Genomic DNA, 23056 nt, shown 5'->3' with positions numbered 1-23056 from the left:
TGGTATTCTGCATTACTCTGTGTGTGTGCATGTGTGTGTGCGTGTATGTATGAGTGTGTGGAGTGAGTGTGTGTGTGAGAGAGCATGTGTGCAGTTGTTAGGTGAGCTCATGTGTGTGTATGCACTTGTGTGTGTCTGGCTGTTTGTGTGTGTGTTTGTTTGTGTGTGTGTGTGTGTGTGTGTGTGTGTGTGTGTGTGTGTGTGTGTGTGTGTGTGCAGTTTCTAGAGAGCGCGTGCCACTGAGGTTTTGTTGTTGTGTACATCTGACTGGCTCCCAGCACTCTCGGGCTGTCGTGTCTGTCAGAGGAGCTCATGGGAAGGGGGAGAGCGTCAGTGCTCCGGCGGTGACCTCACACTCCTCGGCCACAGGGGGCCAACGGGGCGGTCAGCAGCCCCCTCTCCTCACAGTCCTGCAGGGACAGCGACTGTAATTAAAGCTAGGCTAAGAATCAGTGTGTGTGTGTGTGTGTGTGTATGACAGGAGTGTGACAGGAGTGAGAGTGCATGCATGTGTGTGTGTGTGTGTGAGAGAGAAAGAGTGTACATGCATGCGTGTGTGTTTGTGTTTGTATGTGTGTATCTGACAGAAGGCATGTCCGGCATGTGCACCATGTATTTGTTAGTGTGAGTGTGTGTGTGTATATTTATCTCTGTGTGTTCATAGGTGTGTGTGTGTGTGTGTGTGTGTGTATGTGTTAGCACTGTTGAGCAGACTGGCAGATCAGAGGAGAGAACACTGAGGCGAGGGGAAGATTATGTCTGGGAACAGACTGTTCCATCACCCCTGAAATTGCTGCTTCGTCTCCTTCTCCCTAACAGAGGGAAAAAAGTGCAAAGAGAGAAAGAGGAAAAAGTTAGCCATTAGTTGTCAGGTAGCTGTTACTTTCAAGGTGAAAATGGTGGTTTTCCAGCACTGGGGTGAGAAACGAAGGCTATTTCCTTGTGAGTGACTAACCTTTCCTGACCTATGTGGCTTGTGTTACAGCTGCTAATGGGAATGTCCTGTCTAGCATGGTTCTGAGGATATATGTGTGTGTGTGGGTGTGTGTGTGTGTGTGTGTGTGTGTGTGTGTGTGTGTGTGTTGCCTAGAACCAGATGAGAACGTCTCACCATAGTGGTCATGCTCTCATCCAACACGCTTATCTCTCCCTGACCTCCAACACAGACACACACACACACACACACACACACACACACACACACACACAAACACCACCCCACCCTTCGCCCCTCCCCCCTCAGTCGGTGATCACGCGCGGTGTGGTATGAAAGACTCCATTGTGTCTCCATAATACGTGCTGAATGAGAGCACCGTCAGAAGAAAGGAACTCGTGGCTCGGACACAAAACGAGCCCGCAACCTTTTCGGCCGCCGTGCGAGCGCTGAGCTGAGCTGCTTGTAACGTGCGTGGCCTTCGCCTGTTGGCAAAGGTCCACTGAGAGTGACGGAAGGTCTACTTGAATAGAACATACTGGCTATGTTGTTGCTGAAGCATGTGTCGCTATGCAATATATAAACACCATCACACTGAAGTTCTCTGGCTTCAGAGTGTTAATTTGTTTGGCACACACACTACATTAAAAATTATCTTGTGTAATCAAGAGAGTGCTTATTCTTCTCCGTTGTTTAGACTGTCTCCAGGATTTTGTGATCTTGTCAATTTGTACAATTCCAGCAGTTGCAGTCATGGAATGCAATTTCTTCTTACTGCAGCAATGTTTCTACTAACAAATATGGTATTCCTGCATTACTCTGTGTGTGTGCATGTGTGTGTGCGTGTATGTGTGTGAGTGAGTGTGTGTGTGAGAGAGAGCATGTGTGCAGTTGTATTCGTGAGCTCATGTGTATGTAGGCACTTGTGTGTGTCTGGCTGTTTGTGTTTGTGTGTGTGTGTGTGTGTGTGTGTGTGTGTGTGTGCTTTTATAGAGCGCGTGCCACTGAGGTTTTGTACAATTCCTACAGTTGCAGTTATGGAATGCAATTTCTTCTTACTGAAGCAATGTTTCTACTAACAAATATGGTATTCCTGCATTATGTGCAATCACCACAACACAATTTTTGAGAATTCCCACTGCGCTTTCAGTCCCTTTTGGATGCAAGAATTACAACAAAGCCTTACAGGATTATGCTAGAACTGTTCAGAACAGGCTCTACATTACAAACAGACTTCTTTCCTTGACTGTTAGCACGTTGTGTGTGTGTGTAGTTCTTTTCTCTGTTCTGCTGACAGTCAACAGAAAAATGTCAAGCTCGCTCACTCGCTCACACTTTTGTATTTGCTCTGTGCGTGGGCATACACGGATTGAAGGACCCTGAGCTTCTTTACTGCACCTTTTGTAAACTCTGTGGCTGCGCTGTCAGTCACGAACACCATATAGGCCATGGTAGTGGTGGTGGTGGGGTGGGGGGGGCAGTCAGGGGTTAGCTAACTGATTTGCACGGAAATGTCAGCCATGATTGATCCTCTAATCGTGGAAGACGTAACCTTTTGCTTGCCTCTGACTCACCTCCCCTCCGAGACATAACAGTGATGGCACGTCCCTCATGTTTGGACATCTGTCAATCCCCTGCAGTCAATGATCCTGAAAAGCTATGCTAAGTCCGGCCTGGTCAGTTTGTGTTATACACTTAATTGGCATTTCTCGTGCACATCTTGGACATGAGGTCTTTTGTGCATCTCTATTCATGTTTTCTGTATCTTGTTTTCTGCTGTCTTGTTTCATCTCTAGAGATCTCTGTCAGCACATTATCTCTCATACCCACTCCATTTTGCCTCTTCTTCCCCATCTTCTTGTTTGTAAAATCATTCTCTCTCTCTCTCTCTCTCTCTCTCTATCGCACCATTCATTTCTGAACCAGAGGCCATCTGTATTAGATTGGCCTGAGAAGTCGACTCTGATAGGATCACTGGCTCTTCTGGATGCAGTCCTTTTGCCTCCTCTGCTGCCGCAGCTCAACAGGTGACGTCTGCGCGGGATGATAAGGAGCAGCTCTCTCACCTCGTCTCATCTTCTGCACTCCTCCCGCGGCCCCCCTTCATAATGACAGTAGCGCACTATGACGGGCTTTTTTGTTTTTGCTCGAGAACAGGACGAAAGACTAAGCTAGTTTCTGTAGGACCGATCAAGTCATTCCTTAGGAACACGGTCCTACCCCCTCCTAAATCTCTGGATTGTCTGCTGGTTGACTTCAACTGAAGGTACTATGCCTGGGTGATTCATGCAGTATAACAGTCAACCACACCAGGGTGCTGGAAATGCTGGAAGACTGAGATTCTGGCATCTTTTAGCTGTGCCTGAAAATCAAAGGGAGAAAATGCCCCTGGATTTAGGGTATGGACTTTGCCATGTGGGCATGGGCTATAAAGGACTAATGGTAAAGAATGTGTGCAGGGCAGGACCCATATGTAGCGTGCATTCTTGTCAGGGCTTCCTATTTGATGTGTGAGGCACGGACACATTGAAACACTTGAGCACAGTGCGCTTGTTTTTCTTCCTGGCAAAGGTACCAGATTCCCGTCCGCCTTGAATTATCCGTCTTTTATTACCTTCTTTTATCACTGTAGCCAGTGAAACAGCAGTGAAACAGCCGTGAAACAACGGGCAGGCCGCATTCTTACAGACTTGGCAATGAAATTCATTTGCTGCCATCTGTGTGTGAACGTACATGCGTGTGTGCGTGTGTGTAGGTGTGTGTGTGTGTGTGGTAGATGGATGCATGGTACGCAGGAAATGTGTTAGTCAAGGTGGTAGGACCGGGGGTTGTGGGGGTTGTGGGTGCTGCTGTCTTGTTTGTGCGATACAATACAGACTCTGTACATTTAACAATTATTTATTAAACACTGCATAAATAAATAAATAACCAGTTTCTCAAAATATCAGTTAACAAAGTAATAATAAAATATACAAATATTTCAAAATATTTGTGTAATTTATGCAATTTTAACAAAGACTATTACAAACTATAGACCAAGTGCAAAAAGAAAGTGCAAAATAACAAAATGTGCAAATGTTATCAGTCACTACTTATGGCAGAGCTGACTACCCATCCTCCTTGGCATTTCAAGGGCCCTTTGGTATTGACCATTAATGCTTATCTTCATGCAGGCTGTCAGACTGTTGCCCTGCAGCCTATTCCGCAAGTCTGTCCTGATCTATACACCGAGAGTGAATGAAGTTTAGATTATGTTATAGTTTTGTGTAATATGGATGGAATTTGAGCACTGAGCTTTTTAATTTAGAGGGAGGAGCGTCGCTGTTTCGCTCAATACCGCTCATACCACGAGTCTGAGGCTTGCCCAAACCCACCCAGAATTCATGTCTTCCTAATAAAACCAAGACCGTTAAATTTCAAAGATATTGGCGATAGTAGCCTAAGTTCGTGGATGGCGATGGAGTTAGCTAAATAATTTAGAAAGCATACTCGTAGCCACGGGCGGGTCTGGATGGGCCTAGGCCCGTCTATTTGTCAGTCTTGCCCGTCCGATTAGAGGGCTTTCCTTCGTTTAAGCTCACCATCTTAAAAAGACGCGCAAGTCAACACTGCGCTGAGAGCAGGTGGCTGTTTACTCGGCCGCTCCTCCGCTCAAATTCGCATCAGGTTGCTCCGCTCAATTTTGCTCCCTGCTCCACTTAAAAATCATCCGGCTCCAGTGAAATCACTCCATGCTCGCCTCAATTTAAAAGAGGGAAAAATAATCTACAAGACGAATTTTCACCTTAAACAGAAAACTTCAATCCCAAAGAACTAAGAGCAATGGCAATATATTTCACTCAGAACATTATTTTAAAAGATAGTGCACAAACACACTTGGCAACGTTAATACACATAATCCTAAAAATAAAGGGATCAGTGGGATTAATTGCCTAAAGAATACAGGCTTTACAGGGTTCCCACGGGTCCTTGAAATCCTTGAAAGTTTGTGAATCTGAAAAAAATAATTCAAGGCCCTTGAAAGTTTTTGAAAAGAGACATAAATAAATGGAGGTCCTTGAAAGTCTGAACATTTCTTTTTGAGGAAAAAAAATCCATACAATTACGTACAATTCCGCTTATTAACATGTACACGGCCAGCGTGATTTCTGCGTGTTTCCGGCGGTAGTGTTTGTTGCCCAAATATTTAATTTAACATTCTGATGAATAAACCCGACATGTTCATGGTAACGAAGTTTAACTTGTTTAGGACAAGTTTATTTCAGTTCAGTTTTATGCAAAATACAAACATGAAAAATAGAATAGGCCTGTCATATGACCAAAAATAAAAGAAAACTGGGTATCCTTGGTCTGTTGAGGTAACACGATTTATCCTTGGTCTGTTGAGGTAACATGATTTAACCATGCCCGCGCTTGAAATTTATCAACACATTACAGTAGGTCCTTGAATTTAAGGATATTGGGCCTGGAAAGTCCTTGAAAGGTCCTTGAATTTGATCTTAACCAAGGTGTGGGAACCCTGGGCTTAGTATCCAAGTAATACTTTAGCCTTCTACTTGATATGCATATTCAAATTGCTCACGTTTTTCTTTGCTCTCGTTCGCACACTCTCATGTTTCCGTGAAATGTGTCCTCTCACTGAAACTGTCACCACATGGTAATTCTGGCTCTACATTGTTAGTATCTAGTTGTTTGTAGGAATAGTACACTTATGACTTATCAGTTTATCAGAACATTTTCAACTGGAGCAAAACAACAACATGAATGTAGCTTCTGCGCGTCACATGAAACACAATTGAGACAATAGATTGACCATATTGGACAACTGCGAAGCCTTGTCATAGGCATGTTACATTCATGACATGAAAAGTGAAACTTATAGAATGAAAATAATGAAATTACGCGGTCGGCTAAACATTTTAAACGTGCGCAAAACTGATGAACCCAGCATCGGTAAGCCTACGTTGCAAAAATTAAAACACAAATTGAAGCAACAACTTGACCGTTGGACAATCCTACCACAAAACCTTTCTATAGGCAACGTTTATGACATAAAAAGTGGAATATGAACGCATTTCATCACACCTGACAGTTAAATGGAGCTGTGGCTGTTCGCGATTTGACTGATTCTTGAGTGCCAGGAGCGGGATATTTGCGCGGCTCAGCTCCGCTTACTAGCTCTGATTCAGAGGCATATCACTTATGTAAAGATTATAAAAACTGATTATTTTTTGATTTATGGCAGGTTTCTTATTTTTTTTTTTTATGCGTTCTGCGGAGAAGGGAGACTGGTGTCGGTCACGGTTTGGAATGAAAGGGAGAAAACAGGACAGAGTAACATGGTAGACTACTTTTTTTTTTTGACGTAGTTAAAGGCGGCAGGCATGTTTTGCCAAGTTGGCCGCCTTGACTGCAAAGTGCTGCGGGAAACCCTGGTACGGCTCTTGGCCAGCTGTGCCTGAGCTTCGTAGCACCACTCGGAAATAAACCTCCAGCGGTGATTTAATACACTGGGCCTAGTTCGGCTCTGGCCCTCTCACTGACCCGTCCCTCTGAGTGCACGCCCGCTCCCCCCTCTCCACTGACCCAATATGGCCCTCCACTTTTCACTCGAACTATGATGACCAACAATGACCAACAGCGCTGAGCGGGAAAGGCACTGATGACTACCACGGCTTTAGAGGAAACGCATGACTCATATTCCCCTTACACTGAACTTTGATTTAGTATAAATATGAGTGTCGGGAAAGCTGCAACTCTCCCCTGCACACTTCTGAGAGCTCTTTCCTTCCTCCACTAACCAAGCCCGGCGTGCCAGCGGGGAGGAAAAGGAGATGTCAAGTTACGGTGACTTGTTTTGGCAACCGACGAGGGGTTCTACACACTACACCTGCAAGCTTCACTCTCTGTGGAGTAAGAGTGAGAAGCGAGCGTGTGAGTGAGATGTCCTCCCCTCTGCAGGTTGGAAGGGAGATGAACTCTCTTATGCGGTTGGTTTGATGAGGGATGCAGGGATGTTGAAGTGAGTCATACCCCAATCTCTAGCTGCTGAGCTGAACGCTGGAGTGGTAGAGGTGTGCAGTGATATGCACTTTCTCTCTGTCTGTGGACGTGGAAAGAGATGCACTTTCTCTCTGTCCATGCAGAGATGTGAATTGAGATGCACTCCCTAGTGTGTGTGTGTGTTTCTGTGTATGTGTGTGTGTGTGTGTGTGTGTGCTGTGTATGTGTATGTGTGTGTGTGTGTGTGTGTGTGTGTGTGTGTGTGTGTGTGTGTGTGTGTGTGTGTGTGTGTGTGTGTGTGTGCACATTAGGCCTTGGGGCTGAGTGAGCTGTCCCTGTTCTCCTTGCCCTCGCCCCACCTTCACCGTTCCACTCGCTGCTCTTAATTATCTCCCCTCTCCCCTCACAGGCCAGCGAACAGAACAGAGGGCTACGGTACATTACAGAACCCCCACCCTCACCCCCACCCTTCCGCTCCTCCATTACATGAGCCCACACCAGCACCCCCACCCCCACATCACACCACCCTAACCCACCAGTCTCTCCTCCCCTCCACCACCACCTGTCAGAGCAAAGACATTGATCAGCATTCGGATGCATGGACAAGTGCAGGCCAATCTCGAGGGTGGTGCTGGTGGTTTGACGTAGCTGCCCCATCTGTGTTGCGTTTTTTCTGGATGGTGGTGGTGTATGCAGGGCCCGCCAGGCCTACTCCCGCTCTCCCTGGACATCAAACGTCTGGGGCTGGCCACTGATTGGAGGAGGCAGCCGTTTAGCAGGCAACTGTGGAAGCCACTGTGTGCAGTGTGCTTGAACTCTCTCTCTCTCTCTCTCTCTCTTCTCTCTCTCTCTCTTTCTCTTTCTCTTTGGCTTTAGGTCGCTCCCTGGAAGTTTTTTTTTGCTGCCTAAACTTTCCCCTTGATCTCTGGCTTCATCTCGCTGCTGCTGCTGCCACTCTCTCCCTCTCCCTCTGTCTCTTTCTCCCTTTTTCTCTCTCTTTATCTTCCTTCCTCTCTCTCTCTCCCTCTCTCTCGTTCTCTCTCTCTCCTCTGTCATCTCTCCCCCTCCCCTCTCCTCCCCTCCCTCACCCCCTCTGTCCTTCACTGCAGCATGTGATTAGTAGGGAATGCAGGGCATGGACATTCTCTCTCTCTCTCTCTCTCTCTCTCTCTTTCTCTCTCTCTCCCTCTCTCCTGAGAGCACAGCGATCAGAATGTAATGGGGCCTTCAGCCGAGTGGAGGGGCTGAAATGGGAGCTGGCTTGACGTCACAGGGCCATTGATGAGGGAACAGAATGTCATGCAGTTCCTCATTCCCCCTGAATGAACTGTGCACAGCGTGTTTTCTTCTTAATGGTTGTCATTTGTTCCTCTATCTATCTATCTATCTATCTATCTATCTATCTATCTATCTATTTGTCTATTTATCTATCTATCATAATACAGACAGAGACAGTATATACCCAGACAGTACACACAGTATAATACAGTCATACATACATTAATAATACCTTCTATGCTTTCAGAACTAACTTTAAAACATTTTAGAAAAAAAAAAACATTTTAGAAAAAAAAAACATATGCGGACACGTCTCCAGATGAATGAATTTGTGCGATTCACTCCTGCAAATGGACCGTAAATGGTAGGGTCTGTGGTGTCCATGTCCAGAGTGCACGTCCAAAGGCTGAATGGGTCTGTCTGGCCGCACTGCAGCGAGCGATTAGCCACCCGTATTAGAGGAGCCGATGGTCGCCCTCCGCTCGTCTCATTCAATTTATGCGCTTTTTTTTTTTTTTTTTTGTGCGCTCATGCTCTAACTCAGTGCTTATCGGACAGCCTCATTCAAATGGTTCCGCTCGATGTTCTCGGTTCAGGAGGTCTTTGAGCGTAACCGGCTCTCATTTTTGTTCCCATGAATGAGGACGAGGGGAGGAAAACAAAGGCCTTTAACACACGAAAAGAGAACCCTCTATTATATTTGATGGGTGAATTAGCAGTTGGTTTAAATTTAAGTAAAAAAAAGGCCCCTAGCCTGCCCCAGGGATTGATACTTTGTTTTGTGTGCTGTTTACGCTGCTGCACATCAGATATGCTACTTGGGTCGCCTTTCACAAGGGGCTGCTCACGTCTTCTCACCGAAGAAAAAAAAAAACCTAGCCGTCGTGCCTCGCCGCTGAATGGGACGGACTCTCACAGGACCGGCGCCTTTTGAAAATGTAAAACCTGCACTTCATTGAAATTCGCACGACATTCGCCCATTCTCATGCTCGCAAGATTGGGAAAGACAAAGAGATTGAGAGGGAGACAAAGTGGCAGAGAGAAAGAGAGAGAGGGAGGAAGAGAAAGTGTGAGAGAGAGAGTGAGAGAGAGGGGAAGGAAGAGGGGGCTGCGGGGTTAGGGATTGAAATCATACTTTGGGGAGAAGAGAGGCGAGTGAGTGAAAGTGACATTGATAGAGCCAGACAGTCTCTTTTCCCCCTCTGCAAGCTTTCTTCCAACGCGATCAGTCACCAAAACCGCAGGAGGCACCAGCCAGCGTTTCCTGCTTTTGTCGAACGGGCCTGATATATCGCGACGTCCTTCAGGACTACGTTTCCCACCATTGTCGACGTTGACAGTTCTCCCTTTTTTTTGCCCTCCTCTTAACAAAGCAAAGGGAGGAGGGGTAGTCCATTTTATAGAGGGTGAAATCAGTGCATTATTTAAGAGTGCCTTTAATGAACCCTCTGGAAAGTGCCTGGATAGATGAGACCCTGGTGATTGCACTTGGCAGACGATTACCCACCAAGGTAATGATAGAGATAGAGACAGCACGGCACCTCACCGCCACTCCACTTACCCGCTCAGTGAGGAGATTAGCTCACGCCCTCACCTGTGGCTAACGCTAATATTATTTTTCACTGAAGTGTTGTTGAGTCAATGAGGTGGAGAATAACATCATATGTTTTGAAAGGGTGTGTGTGGTGGTGGTGGTTAGTTATTGTGTAACCGTGGCTAAATGTGGGGATGCTTCAGCCGTGGGAGGTCTACAAAAGAAGTGGGAATGGCAAGGCCTTGTTGTAAACAGGCTGTGCTCTAAGCCACATTTGAGGGCCAGTTTTGGGGCGAGTAATCTTTTCTGTCTTTTTGAAAGCCCGCAGAAATCAATCAGGCCTGTGAAAAGCCGAGGTTTTTGGAGCTTGCAGCTGTAGCGCGAATCAATATTATGTTTCTCCACCCCAGTCGTTCCTGTTTACGCCGCCCAATCTATCTCTGGTCTAATCCCCCCAGGAGGAAGCTGAGGGCACTGTGCTGCCAGTCTCGTGGACACACACACACACATGCACACACACACACACACACACATACTCTCTCTCTCTCTCTCTCTCACACACACACACACACACACACACACACACACACACACACACACACACTCAGGTAGACAGACACACACACACATACAGGTGTATACATACATGTACATGTACACACACACACACACACACACACTTACATAACACTGTGAATTTCTCCCATCTCTCAAACATATTCACGTTTATCCGACTTTCCTCTTCAGTGGCACTTCTCCTTTATAAAGAAGGCTCTCTTTCCATCGCTCTCCAGCTCAAGTCCCTCTGGCTTAACTGAAGAATGCCTGTGGGCCTCTTTTGCATGCTCTGGCTAGGGCCACTCTGGGCTGGCCAGGAGAGAGAGAAACAGAGGCAGAGGCGGTGGTGGTGGTTGACTCTCGCCCTTTTGCTCTTCTGGTTCCTGGGGTGGTGCCAGCTGTGGAGGACACCGGGAGTGTTGCACATGCCAGCTGCCCTAAGAGCTTCAACCCCCACATCCCATGCCATCCTCCCACCCACCTCGTTTATGACCCTGAGGGAACAATGTGCGGGCACACACCCTTATGAAATCACACAAACACACACACACACACACACACACACACACACCATGGTTAAATGTGTACACACACACACACACACACACGCACGCACGCGCGCGCACACACACACACACACACACACACACACACACACACCCATGGTTAAATGTGTACACACACACACACACACACATGCGTGTACTCTCTCACTCTCACACACATGCGGATGTCTGCAAAGCCAGACACATGCACGTAACTGCTTGAAATAAAATGAAATTATGAAATCACACAAACACACACACACACACACACACACTCACACAACCATGGTTAAATGCATGCGCACACACACACACGACACGTGTACTCTCTTACTCTCACACACATGCGGATGTTTGCAAAGCCAGACACGTGCACGTAACTGCTTGAAATAATAAACATGCTCATACAAAAACAGATGACATGTATGTGCTGACTGTGAAAACATCAGAGATGGGAAGTAACGAAGTACAAATACTTCGTTACTGTACTCAAGTATATTTTTCAGATATTTTTACTTTACTTTACTATTTATTTTTGAGGCGACTTTTTACTTTTACTCCTTTACATTTATTCTAACACGAATATCGGTACTTTCTACTCTTTACATTTTACAAAACTGGCTTGTTACTTTAGTTTCAAATAATTTCAGTGTTGCTACCGTTATTATTTTTTGCGTCATCAATAGCGGATGGGAATATACGTTGCATTTGACTCACCACTACAAGATGACTCAATTTGGGTGGTATTCATTCGCTGACAAATCATTGCAGCTTGATGGCAGTAACGTTAATGTTAGCACGTAGTAGTATGTCTCAATTAAATTTAGTCAATAGCCTAATGCCCTCCTCTCCTTCGCCTTTGGTGCTTCCCTAACTTCTAGCTGCAGTGTAGCTTATATCCTTAGCAATAAGTAGGCTAGATGCAGTCTTGGGTCTGAACAGGGATGTAGGCTGGGAGGCCGCTAAACACAAGCAGACTAAACACAGTTTACCCACCACTGAAATTTCAGAAATAGTTTATTCACCATTAGAGTTTATCCACCTCTCAAAAGTTTATTCACATTTAAAACTGTTAGCATTTAAAAGTCGCACTGTATTATCCACAATAACAATTTGTACACTCATCAACACTCTATGAACCACTTAAGGCCACTTGTATTGTTATAAACATTGGACAATAACCTCCACCATCATCAAACATGTTCTGAATGCCTTTTCCAAAAATCTGATACCGCATGATGCAGTCCACCGTGATCACAGAATTAATAGTTTACCCACCTCTTATTTTACCACTACATGTACATTCCTGGTCTTGAAATATTCACAGGAATCCATAGGAATTAAATATTGATGTTGTTTTATCTAATATTAGTTGTGCAGATGTATAGTCCATCTTACTGTATACACACCCATGAAGCCAACAAAGAAAATGCAAAAATAGAGACTTTTGTGTAATAATTCCATTTTGTTTAGTCATTCTATATCAGAACCTGATATACAATCCAAATAGTCTACAAGAAACCTCAGAAATGCATAGGCCTACTTTTATTGTCAGTATGCATTTTGGGTAACCAAAAGTCCTATGGGGAGTTTCCATATAGGGCAATACAAAATGCATGAGCATACCTTGGCAAATAATGGTCTAAACTAGGCAGATTTTTATTTTATATTGATCTACTTTTTGCACACAGCTTTGCAAGACCTGGTGCTAGGGCTCAGTTGTGTTTCTAAAATCATATCAAGTCACCTATAGGGCTTAAATGTAGGCAGTTCAGAGATGCTTGTTATCCGGCAGAAAGAAAAGAAAGAACAATATTCTAGGCCCTGTAACTCTGTGCCAGTGCTTTCTAAGAAACTACAGGATCTTAGCTTTCTAAAGATGTCCAGCATTTGATGGTAGGCCAAAAGAACACACTGCCCTCTGAAGTAGGCAGTGCAATGTTGTTGTTAATAAATGGCCAAACAGGTTATGGGAAGATTTAAAAAAGAGACTGGCACTTTGCACTTGATAACATTTGTGTGGTCCAGGTGCTGTTGCATAAAAAATGGTTGTCATTCACAAGACTACTTTTACTTTTATACTTTAAGTAAATTTCCAAGCCTGTACTTTGTTACTTTTACTTGAGTAAAGAAGTTAAACCAGTACTTCTACTTTTACCAGAGTATTTGTACTTCTACGTATGGAAAGTGAATACTTTTGCCATCTCTGGAAAACATGCAGTGTATATTTATACACACACACACACACACACACACACACACACACACACACACACACACACACACACCTACACACACACAAAATTTGGTGACACACACACACACAAACACTCAAACAAACAGACAATCATCTGCGTCTGCGGTCAGCGTTTCCCTCATCAGCAAGATGGGCCAGAGATAGCAGCCTGCACAGCCTGTGCTAAGTCAACATTGATTAAACACCGTCCCCTCTCCCGGAAAGCACTCGCTGTCCTCCATCTCGGCTGTCTCGGCTCCATTCTTCTTGGGTCTGTGAGTCAGGGATTTGTGGTGAGTTTTTAGAGAGGGCTGTTTAATCCCAGGCAGACAGAGGCTTGGTGACGCACAGCCAGGCTCCCTTGTCTGCTCACCGGGCTCACAGGAACCTCGCCTTCAGGGCCGCCCTCGTTACTCCCCACACACACACACATACACACACACACACACACACAGACACACATGCATACATACGCATACACACACACACACATACACACAAAAATACACACACACACACACACATACACACAGACACACATGCATACATGCATACACACACACACACACACACTCAGTGGATCATTAAGAGTGACTTGACTTCAAGGTCTGATTTGTCACTCTCTTTTCTCTCATTTTGAGATGCACACACACTTAGACACACAAAGTGACACACTTGAAAGCTGATGTGTGCTCAGTGTAACGTCAAGGTCTGGTGACATTGAACATCCCCCTCTTTCTCTCACACACACATACACACACACACACACACACACACACACACACTATTATTTACAGAGGAGTTTGAACTGACGCTTATCACAAACCCCCCTCTCAGCCTCTTACTATATGACGTCAAGGTCTGACGTGTCGTGCCTAGAGTGAGAACCTTCTCTGCCACATACACACACAAACACACTCTCTCTCACACACACACACGCATACTCATTGCATCGCACGCCCTCCTCTCAGCCCCTTGCATGGAAAATTTTTCTGCGCAGTACCCCTTTTGAATAATAATTGGCAGAGAAGCCAGTGAAGAAGAGGACGCAGGTTTCACAGCCTCGCCGCGCTGTAATGGATCGACTTTGACACGCTCAGATGCATCAGCTGCAGGCTATATTCTCCGCAGGAGTGGCTAGGAGTTTTTTTTTTTTTTAAATATCATCTCCGTGTGTTATCAGCCCAGCATGCCAAGTAAAACCTACAGTTTGTGTAAAGGGCATGTACAGAACGGCCACTCAGTAAAGCTTTTAACTCAAAACTTAACACTTAATTCAACTCTTACCACAACACTCAGCTTACTCCCAGCCCCTGAATCTGTATTGTTATTGTGTTATTACCTTGACGTGTTTTCATGGCTAAAAACGGACCATGAGCGCTCGTTAAAGTGTCAGTCAGGGGGTTGAGGACAGTATTGGTGTTGGGGGAGGTTGAAGGGGGGGGGGGGGTGTCGTGTGGGCTTTTTGGGAATGTGTGCACACACAGCGGGTTTGAGGGAGGGGGTGGAGGTGGGGGTCGGCAATCTTTCACAGCCGTCCTCCAATTAGAGCTGGCCTTTAACCCTGGTGACGGCAGCTGGAGGCCAAGGTGAGAGAGAGCCGTTTGTCCAAAACAGGCGCCGCAATTACCTCCACCAATACATTATTGATGAATTTGGTTGGAGCTCAAAGAGAACACCTGGGCAGTTAGTGAAAGTGTGTGTGTGTGTCTGTGTGTGTGACTGGATGCACTGCGTGGAATGGAAGTAATAATTATGCGCTACTGCTTCTATCTACTGGAAATGTGTATATGGAGAGTGTGCTGTGTGCTTTTGTCTGCTGGCTGAGAGGCTGGCTTGATGCAGTGGTATGGTATGATTGAACGTGGAGAGGAATGACTGCTCTGAGTCAGGAAATGCTGCACTTTGATGCTTTCTCATTATTGCCCTACAAACAGCCCTGTCCCCATTTTTGAACACCCCCAGCACTAAAAGCTTGGAAACTACCTGATGAAATCCCTATGAAAAACAGTAGAGGAACTCTAACATTCTATATTTCCACCATTAAATTATTCCCTCTCTCTCTCTCTCTCTCTCTCTCTCTCTCTCTTTGTTTGTGTTTGTGTGTTTTACACTTTTAGATCACCACGCTGATCAACCACAAAGACAAGCCAAAGAAGTCGGAGAAGACTCTGCGGGCCATCCAGAGGGTGGGCCAGGCGGTCAGCGCTGCCGTAGGCCGCTTCGTCGCTGTCGGGGAGGCCATCGCCACAGAGAATGAAGAGCTCAAGGAGGAGATGGGCCTGGCCTGCTTCGAGGCGCGGAGAGCAGGTGAGGAGGTGGACAACTCCGGCTTTAGGACGTAAAAGTCCTACCATGTATTGGGTCTACCTGTGCACTTGATAAAAGTGATTTCACTAATTAGTTCGTCTACCTGGCTGAAGAGTTGTGCTAGTTGGAATTGGAAACTTGAGCCATACTGTTGCAAGAATACAATTGAAGTACAGCAGTGTTGTTTCTTCACTTTTCCTCCAGTGCGTTTCCTTCATTAGAAGTTAGATCAGCAGCTAGCAGAACAAGCAAAAACCAGAGAATTTGCTTTTTTAGCAGAAACAGATAGCAGATGGCAGACACGCTGAATAAAAGACTTTCAGGTATGTGCATTTTGTTCAGTGCTCCTGAGGTAGCCTGAGCATTAGAGATGTTTCAACCAGGCGGCGTTCGCCAGATGTTACATCTTTTCTCATTTTTGAGAACTGGATAGGGGTACCAGCTCACCAGTGGACCTCTGCAAGTCTTTTTGTTCTGTCTAACACCACCAGACTACAGTAAGGCTGAACTTCTGATAGTTCTTGAGGCTGAACAGAAGGTCACTTCTAGAGGGGTGGGGTGGAGATGTGGCGAGGCCGTTACTGTTACTGACGTGGGGTGAAACAAGGTAAAAAAGCCTCTGGTAGCCGGCCGGTAGTATATTTTGAGATGCGTATCTGCTGAAAGCTATTAAAAATGCCTCCTCTCACCCTGCCTTCAGCTGGGCTGGCTCTGCAGCAGACTGCAATATATACTCGTCTCTCTGTGGGAAGTCAGAGAACAAGAGAACGAGAGAGAGAGAGAGAGAGAGAGAGAGAGAGAGAGAGAGGAGGGATGAGGAAGAACGAGTGAGTGAGAGCAGATTGCAGGGATGAATAGAAGGTAGAGTACAGGAGCAAGGCTATGTTTTGTTCTCTTGTTTGTACGGATATCTTTCAGCTCTCTCTGCCCACATCTCCAATAACCCAGTTCACGGGCAGAGCTCTCCGGAACTGAGCAAGCTCAGCTGACACAAACTGACAATGTACTCAGTTTGTGCACCAGCGTGAGCCAGGCGGGCTGCGAATTGGATCAGATCGCTCTCGACATAACGATCTCTGCCACCCTTGTTTTGGCCGTGCAGTCACAGTGTGTGAACCTGTCCTTGCTTACTGAGACAGCTTTGAATTGAGAGAGTTTTTCTTTTAAGCGTTTCTCCCCGGGTGCCTGCAGTATATTTCAACCCCAGTGTGTACAAACACTACAAACAACAGGACAAACACTACTTTTCAGGTTGCATAACTGAAGGACATACAGAATAGCCGGTATGAGTGTAAGCTTGGTCAACTCACCTCTTTAACATCTGATACGGCAAGTGCTGTTATCTTGATTGATGAGTTTCATGGCTAGAAATGGGCAGTCTGCACAATGTGTCAGTGTCAGTTGGCATGGGGACAGAGTTTGTGTTGTGTGTGTGTGTGTGTGTATGTGTGTGTGTGTGTGTGTGTGTGTGTGTGTGTGTGTGTGTGTGTGTGCGTGTGCGCGTGTGTGTGTGTGCGTGTGTTTGTGTGTGCGTGCGTGTGCGTATGTCTGTGTGTGTGTGTGTGTGTGTGTGTGTGTGTGTGTGTAGGAGGTTGGGGGTGTTAGCATGGTGTGTGGGCTTTGAGAATGTGCACACTCAGACTTTACTCATGGCCCTTATGGGTTGACAGAATGATTTATCATGAGTTTTTATTGGCCCAACATGTGTGTGTGTGTGTGTGTGTGTGTGTGTGTGTGTGTGTGTGTGTGTGTGTGTGTGTGTGTGTGTGTGTATTTATGTGTGTGTGAAAGAAAGAGTGTCCTTCTGCTTAATTAAACTGCAATTAGCAGAGGCCACCCTTGATCCACACTCTCTCTTTGGGTTTCGTATTCGGCTAAGAGTTTACGCGCACATGTGTGTGTGTGTGTGTGTGTGTGTGTGTGTGTGTGTGTGTGTGTGTGTGTGTGTGTGTGTGTTGACATGATCAATTTATCCATCCTTTAATTAAAGGCAAAGGCTGTCATTTTAACAATTCTGTCATGTGTCCAGTTAACAGGACCCACGCTTCCATTCAGAATGATGATGACAAGATGACCATTTCATTTCATACCCAATTATTTCAACACATTGCAGCATTGTACCATTGAAGGAAAAAAAAAGTTCAGGCATTCGGCGTCGGCGCTGCCGAACTGGAACACGCCGCCGTGCGTGTAATCCGCCCGCTCGTTAAGAAGCGTGGAGTGAGCGGAACGGAATGGGGCAAAAAACACACGAACACACGGAGACGCCACGGACGGGACTGGGGGGTGATGACTCACCGGAGCAAGAATGCTACAGGGAGGGATGGAGATAGGGGGACTGAATGCATGGCGCTTCTACCCACAATTCTTTGCATTTTTGCCGCCCCGTTCCTCTGCACGTCTCACATCGTGAGGCACGAGTCTCGAGGTTTTTGTGGAAGTGGTTTTCGCACAAAGTGACTTTCCCTATCAGACAACTGGGAGCAGAATTAGCTCTTTTTTTGTGGTGAAAAGAGTCATTGCTAAAGATAAGGGAAAAAAAGGAGATAGTTAGAGAGAGAGAGAGAGAGAGAGAGAGAGAGAGAGAGAGAGCCAGAGCCAGACTTGAAGAGAGAGACGCAGACAGAAAGAGAGTGATCAGAGAGGAGGGGAAAGAACACAAGCTATTTGCAGCTTCTCTCCTCCCTTGCCTTCAGCTGGATGGAGGGAGCAGGCCCAGCTCTTTAAATGCCTCCTGCATAATGAATTAGATAAAGCCACTGATTGCATTAGTTTAATTTGCTGATGTTCATCATGCTGGGTGGACGGACCACCGGAGAGGCAGAAGAGTGGACATTAATCCTCCCTGGCTGGACTGCCTCTCACAAATCACGCCCTGGTTGAGAGCGCCCTGGGAAGAGCGTGTTTTGAGCCCCTCTGAAATACTTGGTGGTAACTTGCTGGAATAGGCTGGCTTCCCCTCCGCCTGAACAAAAGCTCCAGGGCCACACTCCATCTGGCGGGCTGTTTTTTAAGCACCAGTTAGCGGATTTGAAAAGGGCACCAGCGGCTGTTTAGACACACTGTGTGAGAAGCTGTGTATGTGTGTGTGTGTGTGCGCGTGTGTGTGTGTGTGTGTGTGTGTGTTAGCGAAAGTAAAAGTGTGTGTGTGTGTGTGTGTGTGTGTGTTAGGCAGTTAGTGAAAGCGTGTGTCTGTGCGTGCGTGCGTGCGTGTGTGTGTGTGGAGGGGAATTAAACTGTTTGTCTCCTCTCAAAGACTTGGAGCACAAGAAAAGAGCAAAAGTTGTTGGGAAAAGAGCCATTTAGAAGTAAGAGAGAGACAGACATATTAGCGAACAAATGCAAATCACTGACAATGGAACAATGTTATTGCTATGAGCTCCGCTCAGACATGAGGGGAAAGTGGCAGTTGGGAGATATGGCAGGGCAGGCGTGAGGCAGGGAGGCCCCATCAGACTGCAGCAGGGCTATACAGTATAAAGGGCTTTCTGACAGTGAGGTCTGGCCATCGTGAGTGGAGCGGGCGCGCTCTGTAAGCTGCGGCTGAATGTCTCAGCTGTTTGGGACGCTGGCAGGCAGCGAGCTGTCGGATGCAATCAGAACATTAAGACAATGTGTTGGGAACATCAGGGGCGGGCCTCTCGATAGGGCCATGAATATGCGACGTTGTCTCTCTCTCTCGCTCACTCTCTTCTTCACCCAGCCCCCCTCTGACTATTTCTCATCGCTTCCCTTGTCTCGTCTTTCCTCTCTGCGGAGTCTCTGACCCTGTCTGGTCAGCTCTGTATTTTGTCTCTCTTTCTAGACTGTCCCTTTTCACATTGGTCTGTCACTCCCATTCCCACTGACCCATGCTTTTACTGTACAAAAAATATATACTTTTCCAAACGGGAAAAAAAAACATGTTTTCTCCCCAAGAATAGCAGCCATCCATTGTGGACAAACAAAGGCCGAATGACCCAGTCATGCCCACTCCGCCGTCGAGTGCCAACTAGGGCAGGGTGTTGTGGTACTGCCAGCTCGGCTGAAAATAAGCCACTAGTGCCACTTTGTCTGGGCACAGACAGCCCCCTGGCACTGAAGCAGGCGCAGAGTGAAAGAATGGCCACTGTTACCGGCTAAAGTGGATCTCTCTCTCCCTGTAAGTGGCCATAGGTCCTCGCTAGTGGCTGTAATTATTATTTGAGCCTGAGGAGTTTGCCCCTGGGAGACGTGTGATTGGATTTTAATGCAGCCTTTTAAAATAGTTTTTGTTGCTCTGTTAACTCGTGTTGGGTTATTGTTGTTTTTTTTTTAATTTATTTATTAGCAAAGTCAAAGCAGGGTTTTGCTGTTACTGAAAGGTTTGGAGGGAGACCAGGCCCTAGCCTACCACCTCTGTCATGTGCTCCTAACCTGTTGAAGCACACACACACACACACACACACACACACACACACACACACACACACACACACACACACACACACACACACACACACACACAACACACACACACACACACAGACACACCCACACTAGGGATGCAACAATGAATTGATTCATCTTTTATTTTGATTAATTATTATTTTGGTGATCAGTTGAAGGGTTTGGATGATTCTTTAAGGAAAATACCTCAAAATGCAGCCTCAAACTTGAATATGTTCTACTTTACTTACTCCTCTGTGACGGTAAACTTTTTGGCTGTCTTGGACAAAACAAGGCATTTGAGGACAAAATATTGGGCTTTAGTAACATAGATGAAAATAATAATTCACCTTTTTCTTTGGTTAATAAACAGCTTATTAATTAATCAAGAAAACAGTTGACAGACCATTACTGTAAATCAACTGAATAAAAATAATTGTTAGTATCATGATTCCCTTCTGTTTCCTGTCATTTTAACATTATTAACTGACATTTTAACATACCACCACTCTCTCCCTCAGTAAGCGTGGCCCACCCTATACATCCAATGATAGGACTGTGAAGACAATTTTCAGATGCTATTAGCGCAATAATGGTTTTCATCCACATTGTTAGCCAATACCACCAATTATTTACCGTGCTGATCTGGACAGTTCTAAAACCTTTCAGACATAGGCTATAAATGTGTTTATAGGGTATTTCCGTTTTAAATGAAAAATAAGGGGCACATTTGCAACCAGCAGATGTTTTCTGTGACCGTGGGATAACCTTCTGTCTTGCTAATGCCAGTGCTTCTCACCTGCCACCCGTAGGTAATGCCATCGCCCAGCTGACTGACGTGAGCGGCTTGGAGCAGCCGGAGTCGGAAGGCGGCCGTGGGACGGTGTTCAGTGACCGCACTGGCATGGTGAAGGCGGCGCGCATGCTCTTGTCGTCCGTCACCAAAGTGCTGGTGCTTGCTGACCGCATCGTCATCAAACAGATCATCACCTCACGCAACAAGGTGAGCCATAGCAATATACAGTCACAGCAGCGCACAAGTGGGATGGAATGTGTAAAGCTGGGAACAGGACTCCTCCTGATTTTTTTTAAGCCCGATTTTGAAAGGACGGAACGTCTGTGACAATCATGGGTAGTCTGAGGGAGACAAAGGTAGTTGCAGTGTTCAGTCGCGGCTGGATTCGTTTTGTGTGTTTGGGTGACAGATTGAAATCCCTAGAGATTCTTTCCATTGTTGATGCAATTCAGATTTGTGCAATATTTGTGAATATTGAATAGAAAAAATGGAAAGTTACATACATACAGTTACACAAGAGTGCCCTTACACACACACACACACACACATACACATACACATTCACAAAGACTCTTTAGAAATAATCACAACAACACCACTTGTGTGACAGCTGAAGACCTCACAGGACTATTCAGGACCACTGGAAAATAAATTGGTAACTTGAAGGTACATACATACACCGATGAGTACACACACACACACACACACACACACACACACACACACACACACACACACACACACACACACACACTCGTCCACACAGACATACACACACAGACACAAACAAAAAGAGGCAATCATAAGGAGTTACTTTTGGCCACCGAGTCCCTCCAGAGTTGTGCGATGTTATCTGCGGCCGGGGCCACCGGGAGCACTTAGGCTACTGCTTCTTTGGAGATAATTGACGGAAAGCAGTGCATTTACCTTGGCGAAAACAAGAGGCATTTTTTTCTCCCTTTTTCTGCTGTTGTTGTAGTAGCTGATGTTGGCAGGCTGAGGAGATGCAGAATGAGAGAGAGACAGAGAGAGAGAGAGAGAGAGAGAGAGAGAGAAATCGGGAGTAATCATGTCTGGTTAGGCCTGTTTGGACAGACAGCAGGCCCTAAGAGTAGCCTGCCATTAAAGTCAAAACAAAATTGAATTTCTCTCTCCCTCCTCTGTCCCTGTCTGATAACCCCCCCTCCCTATACCCTCCCTGCATGCACACACAGCTGCAAGCCAACTAATGTCAGCTGCACTGTCTAAATCATCTTGAGTTTATTCATTTATTTATCTATCCCTGGCATATGGTGGCGTGTATAATGTTGCTACTGCAGGGACCTGTGTGTCAACTTTTCAAAAAGTTTACTTATGCTCTATGATCTAATGATAATCACGAGGTAATTAGTGTTTAATCAGAATTCTCAACCTGTCTGTTTTTTTTAGCACGTCCTATCAGTGTCTCGTGTAATATTCACCGATAATGTAACAATGTCTCTCACAGAGCAGACAACAACCAAGCAAATCTTTAAGCAGAAACATTTTAAAAACTAATCTGTTTTGGTAGCTACATTCTGGCACTTCTAGCTCTGTGTAGTTTGTGTGTGTGTGTGTGTGTGTGTTTGTGTGTGTGTGTTGGGGAAGACTGCTAAGGCACTTGGCTGATGCTGCCTTTCCTTCCCCTCTGTTTACCCTTCTGTACGTCTTGTACTGTATCTGTACCTAACTTGTTGAGTGGGTTGAATGCTTGCACACTCTCATAGATTTTCACACACACACACACACACACACACACACACACACACACACACACACACACACACACACAGTGAACTCCCAGGGATCCAAAGACGCGAGGAGAGTGATTTCCAGCAGACGGTTTCTTTTATTAACTTATAAAGCCTCAATCTGAGGTACTCAAAATGCAACAAAAACTTCTTGATCTTCTTTGGATCTCGAGTCTGGAAGGGGGCCGGGCCCTCTTGGCTGATCCTCAGTCCACTCCGATCTTCAAAATTCCTGGGCACAAACAATCACACTTGAAGCAGTTTAAACAGACCACATTACTGCCTTAAACCAAGGTCAAAAAGCTGTATGGGGTTTACTTCCACAACCCTGCTTCCCTCTTTGTCTCTCTAGCAACAGGTCTTTTCAGGTGCTGTTCAGAGCCAATCTAACCATTTGCAGCTGGACTCCAATTAGTGGATGTGCTGACGTCCCTAGTCTCCAGAGCACCTCCCCAGGGTCCTAGTGCCCTCCAGCATAGGCCTGGTGCAGTACACGCCATCCACCACCTTACCCAAGGGGATCCGGCGACGGTTTGCCCTAGTGGGACAACAAGAGCAGCTTGGGGTACCACAACACACACACAAACTATCCTGCACATCAGCAAAACTGATTCCCCTGCTACTAAACAGCCTCAGGCTAGGAGTTGCTGAAGCCTTCAGGCTAACAATCCCAACAACAGTGTGTG

At 45.9% G+C, this 23056-nt stretch overlaps 1 protein-coding gene across 3 annotated transcripts in view; it reads left to right on the top strand.

Annotated features, from left to right (window-relative positions):
• ctnnal1 (catenin (cadherin-associated protein), alpha-like 1) overlaps positions 1-23056 on the top strand; it is a 57334-nt gene that overhangs the window by 16615 nt on the left and 17663 nt on the right. For all 3 annotated transcript variants that reach the window (XM_048229529.1, XM_048229528.1, XM_048229527.1), the window contains exons 2-3: positions 15209-15398; positions 20618-20808. In XM_048229529.1, the coding sequence (XP_048085486.1) occupies positions 15209-15398; positions 20618-20808 (381 nt within the window). The remainder of the gene's footprint in view (positions 1-15208; positions 15399-20617; positions 20809-23056) is intronic.

Source organism: Alosa alosa, chromosome 20 (genome assembly GCF_017589495.1).
Source record: "Alosa alosa isolate M-15738 ecotype Scorff River chromosome 20, AALO_Geno_1.1, whole genome shotgun sequence".
NCBI lineage: Eukaryota > Metazoa > Chordata > Actinopteri > Clupeiformes > Clupeidae > Alosa > Alosa alosa.
Note: the sequence above shows the minus strand (reverse complement) of the source record. Positions and strands in the feature narration are given on the sequence as shown.